This window comes from Alosa alosa, chromosome 8, assembly GCF_017589495.1.
Source record: "Alosa alosa isolate M-15738 ecotype Scorff River chromosome 8, AALO_Geno_1.1, whole genome shotgun sequence".
Lineage (NCBI taxonomy): Eukaryota > Metazoa > Chordata > Actinopteri > Clupeiformes > Clupeidae > Alosa > Alosa alosa.
In genome coordinates, this window is record NC_063196.1 from 36,170,598 (window position 1) to 36,180,597 (window position 10,000).

At 52.4% G+C, this 10,000-nt stretch overlaps 1 protein-coding gene across 1 annotated transcript in view; it reads right to left on the reverse strand.

The window, feature by feature from the left end:
- The window catches only part of syne1a (spectrin repeat containing, nuclear envelope 1a), a 302,008-nt gene that overhangs the window by 162,081 nt on the left and 129,927 nt on the right, over positions 1-10,000 (reverse strand). Inside the window, 9 exon segments of the mRNA XM_048249742.1 lie at positions 281-528; positions 1,219-1,313; positions 2,338-2,942; positions 3,079-3,416; positions 4,987-6,525; positions 6,527-6,608; positions 6,610-6,659; positions 6,661-7,102; positions 7,459-7,580. Coding sequence (XP_048105699.1) covers positions 281-528; positions 1,219-1,313; positions 2,338-2,942; positions 3,079-3,416; positions 4,987-6,525; positions 6,527-6,608; positions 6,610-6,659; positions 6,661-7,102; positions 7,459-7,580 — 3,521 coding nt within the window.

The following is a 10,000-nucleotide window of genomic DNA, read 5'->3' on the forward strand; positions in this document are numbered from 1 at the left end:
ATCACTGCACACACACTGTATAGTCCACTTCTGTATACACTATCCCATCACTGCACACACACTGTATAGTCCACTTCTGTATACACTATCCCATCACTGCACACACACTGTATAGTCCACTTCTGTATACACTATCCCATCACTGCACACACACTGTATAGTCCACTTCTGTAAACACTATCCACTACACCATCCCATCGTTTCACAACCCGTTCCGGTGTCCGGTCGTCTGAGATACTCACCTGCAATAGCAGCTAATATATATATACTAGATTCTCACCTGCAATAGCACTCCTGCAGGCAGCTAATATCCTGATGCCCCTTCTGGGCCTCGGGGGGTAAGGGGGTCAGGGCACGGGCCAGTTGCCCCAGCAGGACGAGGCCGGCTCTCTCTCTCTCCACCTCCAGGCAGAAGCAGTCGTGGTAGTCCAGGAGGCTCTGCAGCGCCGCCCTAGAGGCGGCCTTCTCAGCTGCACCCTCTGGGACACGACCCTGCAGGTCCTTTGCTACTGACCGAGCCTTCTGCACCTGGGTCCAGGTGAGAATAGGGGTCAGAATAGGGGTCAGAATAGGGGTGAGAATAGGGGTCAGAATAGGGGTGAGAATAGGGGTCAGAATAGGGGTGAGGATAGGGGTCAGAATGAGTTTGTTGAGGACAGGGAGGTAGGAGATAAATGAAGGGGGTCAGAATAGGGGTCAGAATAACAGTGAGGATAGGGGGTCAGGGAATAGGGGTCAGAATAGGGGTCAGAATAGGGGTGAGAATAGGGGTGAGGACAGGGGTCAGAATAGGGGTCAGAATAGGGGTCAGAATAGGGGTGAGGATAGGGGTCAGAATAGGGGTCAGAATAGGGGTCAGAATAGGGGTGAGAATAGGGGTCAGAATAGGGGTGAGGACAGGGGTCAGAATAGGGGTCAGAATAGGGGTCAGGATAGGGGTGAGGATAGGGGTCAGAATAGGGGTCAGAATAGTGAGAATAGGGTCAGACAGGGGGTCAGAATAGGGGGTCCAGAATACAGGGTCAGAATAGGAATAGGGGGTCAAGAATAGGGGTGAGACAGGGGTCAGAATCAGAATAGGGGTGAGAATAGGGCCAGAATAGGGGGTCAGAATAGGGGGTGAGAATAGGGCATTACTATTATTATTATATTATTATTATTATTATTATATTATTATTGACCCTTACATTCCTCTATCTTGTGATAGAAGTGTCATACCTTTTCCTCAAAGCTCCTCCACTCCCGGGCAGTGCTCTCTAGCGCTCTCTCCTGGGATCTCGCTGAACTGCTCAACCGAGTCCAGCTTCCACAAGCTCAGATCAGTCAGGCCCGGGCACCGATGTCGGGCACTGCCCTCACCCCAACCTGTGCCAGCTCACCCCCACTGCCCACAACCGCATCACTGCCAGGCTGCCCTCACAGCATATATATACAGTGCCCATATATATACATGGCACAGACATATATATATATATATATATATGCATATAAGGGGATATATATGATATATATATATATATATAGAGAGAGAGGGAGAGAGGGAGAGAGAGAGAGGGAGAGAGGGAAAGAGAGAGGGGAGAGAGAGATGGAGAGGGGAAGAGAGAGAGGGAGAGAGAGAGGGGGACAGAGGGAAAGAGGACAGAGAGGGAGAGAGAGGGGAGAGGGGGAGAGAGAGGGGAGAGAGGGAGAGAGGGGGGAGAGAGGGAGAGAGGGAATGAGATGTATTACTCAAGACAATAGTGCACAGCGATTCAACCTTTTCCAGTGGCTTACACATACATGATTTAAGAACATGAACCAGACAAGCCCACACAGACAGGACCCATGCTGGTATCGTGTGTGTGCAGAGGACGAATCAAGCTCGATAGACTGTCCATGGAGTGTGGAAAGCAGCACATACCAGTGGTAGAGTTTGTCAGGCGTCTTGTGATTATAGAAGATGCAGAGGCAATGTGTTTCCTCCAGTTGGCGAGTCTGGGGCTTTTAGACATCAGTAACCAGCAGGAATCATATTTGTGCTATGTGGTAGAGACTCAACCCTGTTGCTTCTCTAGAGTGCTGTGTGGTAGAGACTCAACCCTGTTGCTTCTCTAGAGTGCTGTGTGGTAGAGACTCAACCCTGTTGCTTCTCTAGAGTGCTGTGTGGTAGAGACTCAACCCTGTTGCTTCTCTAGAGTGCTGTGTGGTAGAGACTCAACCCTGTTGCTTCTCTAGAGTGCTGTGTGGTGGAGACTCAACCCTGTGCTTCTCTAGAGTGCTGTGTGTTACCCTGTGTTTCTCTAGAGTGCTGTGTGTTACCCTGGGCTTCTGTAGAGTGTTGTGTGTTAGAGACTCAACCCTGCGCTTCTCTAGAGTGCTGTGTTACCCTGTGCTTCTCTAGAGTGCTGTGTGTTAGAGACTCAACCCTGTGCTTCTCTGGAGTGCTGTGTGTTACCCTGTGCTTCTCTAGAGTGTTGTGTGTTAGAGACTCAACCCTGTGCTTCTCTAGAGTGCTGTGTGTTAGAGGATCTACCCTGTGCTTCTCTAGAGTGCTGTGTGTTAGAGACTCAACCCTGTGCTTCTCTAGAGTGCTGTGTGTTAGAGACTCAACCCTGTGCTTCTCTAGAGTGCTGTGTGTTAGAGACTCAAGCCTGTGCTTCTCTAGAGTGCTGTGTGTTACCCTGTGCTTCTCTAGAGTGCTGTGTGTTAGAGGATCTACCCTGTGCTTCTCTAGAGTGCTGTGTGTTAGAGGCTCAACCACGTGCTTCTCTAGAGTGCTGTGTGTTACCCTGTGCTTCTCAAGAGTGCTGTGTGTTACCTTGTGCTTCTCCAGTTTGCTGTGAGCCTCCTGCAGGCTTACGGCTGAGATGGTGGTGATGTCAGCCATGCCCCTCTCTGCTTCATCCATCCTGCTGATGATCTCTCCTCTCAGTGCCTCATAGCGGCGCCACATAGCAGCACACCTGGGAGGAACAGAGCAGCTACTTCAGCCACAGGGATGATCCAAACCACACCAAGAACGGGACGTCCCTATGAGAGGCCTGTTTAACTCTGCTACCCTATGAGAGGCCTGTTTAACTCCCTATGAGAGGTCTGTACCTCTGCAGGGTTTGCTGATGACTCTTCAGCTGCTCCTTGACTTTTGACCCCTGGTGACACACACTCCATATGCTGGTTGTCAGGTTCAGTGTGAGAGCAGCGCCCTCCAGCCCCTCGAGCTGAGCAGGCATGTCCTGCAGCATCTCCAGCCCGCCGGCAAGGCCCGTCTCCTGGGAAAGAATGTCCTCCAGCTCCCTGAGACAATCCTCCAGGTCCTCAGGGTCCACTTCCTGCTTGGCCTGATCCAGGAACTCTCCAGCCCTCTCCAGCCACTGCTGGGCAGAGAGCAGGCCAAAGTGGCACTGCTGGAGGAGAGGCTGAGCCTGTACGAGGATGGACTGCAGACAGAGACGATTACTGACACAACAACCCTAGGAACCCCAACCCTAACCCTAGTAACCCTAACCCTAGTAACCCCAACTCTAACCCTAGTAACCCTAGTAACCCTAACCTTTGTAACCCTATTAACCCTAACCCTAGTAACCCTTGTACCACTAACCCTAGTAACCCTAGTAACCCTAACCCTAGTAACCCTAGTGGGCAGCCGTGGCCTACTGGTTAGCACTCTGGACCTGTAACCGGAGGGTTGCCGGTTCGAACCCAGACCAGTAGGCACGGCTGAAGTGCCCTTGAGCAAGGCACCTAACCCCTCACTGCTCCCCGAGCGCCGCTGTTGTTGCAGGCAGCTCACTGCGCCGGGATTAGTGTCTGCTTCACCTCACTGTGTGTTAACGGTGTGCTGAGTGTGTTTCACTAATTGATTGGGATAAATGGTGAGACCAAATTTCCCTCACGGGATCAAAAGAGTATATACTTATACTTAGTAAAGCTTACCCTAGTAACCCTAACCCTAGTAACCCCGTTTTGACTGATGCTGTGCAGACACTGGTTAATAATTATTTCTCTGCCTTTGTTTTGGCCAATTCAGAGTTACTGAATTTTCCGGACTATAAGTCGCATCAGTGAAAAAATGTGTCACGAAGAGGAAAAAACCATATAAGTCGCATTTATTTAGAAATGTATTTAAGCTGAGGCGAGCCGGGCAATAATGAAGGCTGCTAACGAGGGCCCGATGCTAATTGTAAAGCAATTTATGCTGATGTGGTACATTAAAATTTAGCTAAAAATATGGAGAATGCAATGCAATCAAGCATTTTGGGTGATATATAGGCAGAAGCTGGCAGCAGAGCAAATACTCAGCAGGCTACCTCCGAGAGCACGCAAGAGAAAAAAAGATGCGCATGTGCAAACTTTCGCAAACGCTTTACTAAGGATAATAAGCCACTCTTATTTTAGAGACGGATCAGTAGGATTTACTAAGGATAATAAGCTACCCTTATTTTAGAGACTGTTCACATGCCTTTTTTAGCCAGTATGGAGGTTTAATCTGGAAAGGCAAGTTATTCAACTACCACATAGAATAGGGTGACCAGACGTCCCGGTTTTGAGTTGCGTGTCCCGAGTCCTACTAAAAGCCTGTCGGGACACTAAAATGTCCCGGTTTACACCAACCACTGCGGATTTCCATCCACTTATTGCGAGACAAGGCAGCCGCTTTCATTCATTCATGGAACGTGTGCTGTGCTGTAATGGAAACCTTATTGCGTATAGCCAAATAGGTTTACGATAGCCTAAATGAGTTATTTTTTGAGAGCGACGTGTTGGAGACCCATGGTGTAGGACAACGACTTTTCATTAGCAACAATATTAAACCAACCAACAATATAAAATATTAAGAAGAGCTCTTTTATGAGTTAAATCGAAACAAAGTAACCTTTTTGTCTCATCGCTCATCTTAGGTGTGCGTCTTAAGACTGGAAGCAGAATAACAATGGAAGACAACTACACTAAGATGAAATCATAATGTACTAAAAATGACATTATTTAAAATTGCTTGAGATCTTTCACCTGTTTTGTAGAAAGTGCTTGAAGGATGTCGGCCTCCAACTGCATAACTTCTCCAAGAGGGCCCTCATAAGTGGCAGGCGATTGCTCTTTGTGGCTGCTATGCTTTTGTCTTTCCTTGTCAGCTAAAGCTTTGAAGATTTGGACCTTGGACTGGACCTCTTCCTGAAGCAACAGGATCTTCTTCAGCTGGTGGTCACTCTTCTCAACTGTTAGCTCATCAAAGTTAATGGAGCAAAGAAGACCATCTCTTTCAGTCTTTAACCAGCCCAAGGTGTTTGTTATCTCTGTGTGGAAGTTACCACTATCTCTAATGAGACACGCACAGGAAGTGATGCCATCTCTCACCCTTCCCTTCAGACCGAGCAGTTCCTCCTGCCAGATAATAAGCTGCTGCGGGTCCTGGGCAGAGCTGAGGTCACTCAATCTCTGCAGATGACATTCAGCAGCTGCTAGAGACTGCGCCAGGCTGTGGAAGCGACTCAAGGTGTCGGAGGTCTGGTCCTCGGTGTCTAATTCACTCATGTGCTCTTTTATAGCCTTTAGCTCAGATGCCAGATCTGACGCTGACTTGCTGTACTCGCCTGCGCATGTCAGCATTTGGTTGAGGTCTTTCAGTTTCTGCTTGAGATGGTGCTTCAGCTCAGAGTGGACTCTCAGTGTGTGATTGAGGGCCTCTGCGTTGCAGGGGTGTCCTACGCTGAGGAGCTCCTCTCGCTTCCTCTTTAGCTCCTTCAACGTCCTGTCCTGAGTGCTGCAGCCTTTCAAGAGGTCTGTGAAGTCACCATGGAGTCCTGGAATGATATCTACAGAACAGCTGACAGTCTGCTTCTCCAGGGCTTCAAATTGTCCTTGCAGTTTCCTGACAGCTTCATCAGTCACCTCCATCAGAGAATCAAACTCTTTCCGTTCAGCCAATGTCTGCTGAGCGATCTCGAGTCTCTGTTTGGCAGACACCAGGATGCTATTGTAGTGCTGGGGCAGGGCGTTGAGTTTCTCATCGAGGTAGCAATGGTCAACTTCATTTAATGTGGGCAGTATCTCTTGCCCTGCCCTTTGGACAATAAGTAAAAGGTTTTCATACTCAGAGGCTTGCTCCAGGATGGTTTGGTACTTCGTAATAATGGATTGTTGTTCTGCATCACACATATTCCAGTCCATCTGAGGGTACATGAGCGCCTCTGTCTGCCTCAGCCAATCACACATCTTGTCTAAGTCCACCTTGAAGTACTTCCTGGTTGCCAGGGCTTTCTCAAGGTCCAGCAGTTTCTGTGTGCACCTGCCGAGGGCCCTCTCAAAGGTGCCCTGCACCTCCTGCAGTTTCTCCAGAGTCTCTGCTTTCTCCTCGTCTGTGCTGCCCCTCACCAGATCCCGGCCTTGCCCCCAGAGGCTCGAGAGCTCCCCCTGCTGGGCCTTCAGGCTGCTCAGAGCGGCCCTGCAGGCATCCACCTGCCTGGAGATGTCGTCTGGCAGCAGAGCCACGTGCTCCTCCATCAGGGCCTTCCCCTCCTGCTGCCTCTTCTCACTCCACTTAGTCAGTCTCAGCTCCAGCCTGCAGGAACTGGCGCAGGCCCGCGGAAGGCTTTGTCAGGTGTTTTCGGGATGTTATCATATTTAGCCTTATCCACCTCCGCCTGGGCCTGCAGCGTGAGGGCCTGCAGGCTCCGCCTCTCACTCCAGGCCGGGCGGACGGCTCGTCAGCGCCTACGCCTCGTCAGCGGCTGGCTGTAACTCAGCTCAGGCGCACACACTCAAGTGGTCAAACAGGAAGCTCTGCGCGACGTCGGGCGGTGGGCTGGTTCCGACAGCGGCCAGCGACGGCTGCTTCTCCTGGGCCCATTCCCGAGCCTCACGCAGACGGGCCTCCACCAGCCCCAAATCCTTTAGAACCGAGGCAGAGTTCTGTATCTTCTGCTGGATCAGGTTCTCCAGCTGGGCCCAGCGGTTCTCCAGGTGTTCCATGTGCTCTTTGACCAGGTCCCGATCCTCCGGGCTGAGGCGGGGCACGATGGCATGCCTGCTCTCTCTCAGGTCCTCCAGCAGGCCTCTCTGGTCCTGCAGGTCAGCGAACAGCTTCTTCAGGCCGCTCAGGTGCTCCGAGGTGCTTTCAGTGTCTGCCCTGCAGAGGGGCAAACAACCACAACACCTGTCAACACACCTTTACAACGCTGGCAATATCACATTACAACGCTGGCAATATCACATTACAACGCTGGCAATATCACAATACAACGCTGCCAATATCATAATACAACGCTGGCAATACAACACTGGCAATATCCCTTGACAAATGAGTCAACACGCCTCGGTAAGCAAATGAGTCAACACGCCTCTGTAAGCATCAACACATCCATTACATTCATCAAAATGTATTTATTGTTATTTGGACCTTTTTTTAATTGTGTGTGTGTGTGTGTATGTGTGTGTGTGTGTGTGTACATGTGTGTGTGTGTGTGTGTGTGTGTGTGTGTTTACCTGGCCAGGTAGTCCCACTCTCTGGACACCTGCTGGAAGAGCTGGTCCAGTGCGGCGCTGCTCTGCTGATACTCCGCCGCCCGCTGGACATCCTGCCCGCTGTCATGACCTCCCCAGGCATGACCCAGATATTGTCAGGCCATACAGCCCCCCCTCCAGCCCCACCTCCTCCTCCACCTCCACCTCCCAGTCCTCCTGCCCCTGTTGCCCTGCCAGCCCGGCTGATTATCCTGGTGCCTGGCTCCTCCTGCTGCCAAAACCTGGATGAGCCTGCCGAGGAGGCCTTGAAGAGAGGAGACGCAGAAGAGGAGACAGAGAGGAGGAGACAGAGGAGACAGAGGAGACGCAGAGGAGGAGACAGAGAGGAGGAGACAGAGGAGATGCAGAGGAGACACAGAGGAGACGCAGAGGAGGAGACAGAGGAGGAGACAGAGGAGGAGACACAGAGGAGGATACAGAGGAGACGCAGAGGAGGCATGAAGAGGAGGCATGAAGAGGAGGCAGAAGAGGCGCAGAGGAGACAGAGAGGAGGAGACAGAGGAGACACAGAGGAGGATGGAGGAGGCCTTGGGGAGGGAGGCATGAAGAGGAGGCAGAAGAGGAGGCAGAAGAGGAGACGCAGAGGAGGAGACAGAGGAGATGCAGAGGAGACACAGAGGAGACGCAGAGGAGGAGACAGAGGAGACGCAGAGGAGGATACAGAGGAGACACAGAGGAGGATACAGAGGAGACGCAGAGGAGGAGACGCAGAAGAGGAGACAGAGGAGACGCAGAGGAGGAGACAGGAGAGGAGGAGACAGAGAGGAGGCATGAGGAGGAGACAGAGAGGAGGCACAGAGGAGACAGAGGAGGAGACAGAGGAGACGCAGAGGAGGAGACGCAGAAGAGGAGACAGAGAGGAGGAGACAGAGGAGACACAGAGGAGGATACAGAGGAGACGCAGAGGAGGAGACACAGAGGAGGATACAGAGGAGACACAGAGGAGGATACAGAGGAGACGCAGAAGAGAGACGCAGAGGAGACAGAGGAGACACAGAGGAGGATACAGAGGAGACGCAGAGGAGGAGACGCAGAGGAGGCCATGAAGAGGAGGCAGGAGACAGAGAGGAGGAGACAGAGGAGACACAGAGGAGGATACAGAGGAGACGCAGAAGAGGAGACGCAGAAGAGGAGACGCAGAAGAGGAGACGCAGAGGAGGAGACAGAGAGGAGGAGACAGAGGAGGAGACAGAGGAGGAGACAGAGGAGACACAGAGGATACAGAGGAGACGCAGAGGAGACGCAGAGGAGGAGACACAGAGGAGGAGACAGAGGAGACACAGAGGAGGCCTTGGAGGAGACTGGGAGGCGCAGAGGAGGCATGAAGAGGAGGCATGAGAGGGAGGACAGAGGAGGAGACAGAGGACACAGAGGAGGCCTTGGAGGAGGAGGCCTTGAGAGAGGAGACAGAGGAGGAGGAGACAGAGGAGGCCTTGGAGGAGACACAGAGGAGGATACAGAGGAGGCCTTGGAGGAGGCCTGAGGAGGAGACAGAGGAGGACAGAGGAGATGCAGAGGAGACACAGAGGAGGCATGAAGAGGAGGCATGAGGAGGCGCAGAGGAGGATGGAGGAGACACAGAGGAGGATACAGAGGAGGCATGAAGGAGACAGAGGAGGAGGAGACAGAGGCCTTGGAGGAGACACAGAGGAGATGCAGAGGAGACACAGAGGAGACGCAGAGGAGGAGACAGAGAGGAGGAGACGCAGAAGAGGAGACAGAGAGGAGGAGACAGAGGAGACGCAGAGGAGGAGACGCAGAGGAGGAGACAGAGAGGAGGAGACAGAGGAGACACAGAGGAACGCAGAGGAGGAGACGCAGAAGAGGAGGCGCAGAGGAGGAGACAGAGGAGGAGACAGAGGAGACACAGAGGAGGATACAGAGGAGACGCAGAGGAGACAGAGGAGGCCTTGAAGAGGAGGCATGAGGAGGAGACAGAGACAGAGAGGAGGACAGAGGAGACGAGAGGAGGAGACAGAGGAGGCCTTGAAGAGGAGGCATGAGAGGAGGAGGCATGAAGAGGAGGCAGAGGAGGAGGCCTTGAAGAGGAGGCAGAGGAGGAGACAGAGGACACAGAGGAGGATACAGAGGAGACGCAGAGGAGACGCAGAAGAGGAGACGCAGAGGAGGAGACGCAGAGGAGACACATAGGAGGAGACAGAGAGGAGGAGACAGAGGAGACGCAGAGGAGGAGACGCAGAAGAGGAGACAGAGAGGAGGAGACAGAGGAGACGCAGAAGAGGAGACGCAGAGGAGGACAGAGAGGAGACAGGAGGAGACACAGAGAGGAGACACAGAGGAGACGCAGAAGAGGAGACGCAGAGGAGGAGACAGAGAGGAGGAGACAGAGAGGAGGAGCATTCAGTCTGACGGTCTTAGTGCACACAGCATCACAGCGTACGCTTTCTGCAGAGTGGCCATGGTGCTGATTACACGGCATTCACAGATGTACGTAAATCTGCCCCTCAGTCTGAGCCCACTGAAGAGGAGCTCTCATTCTGAT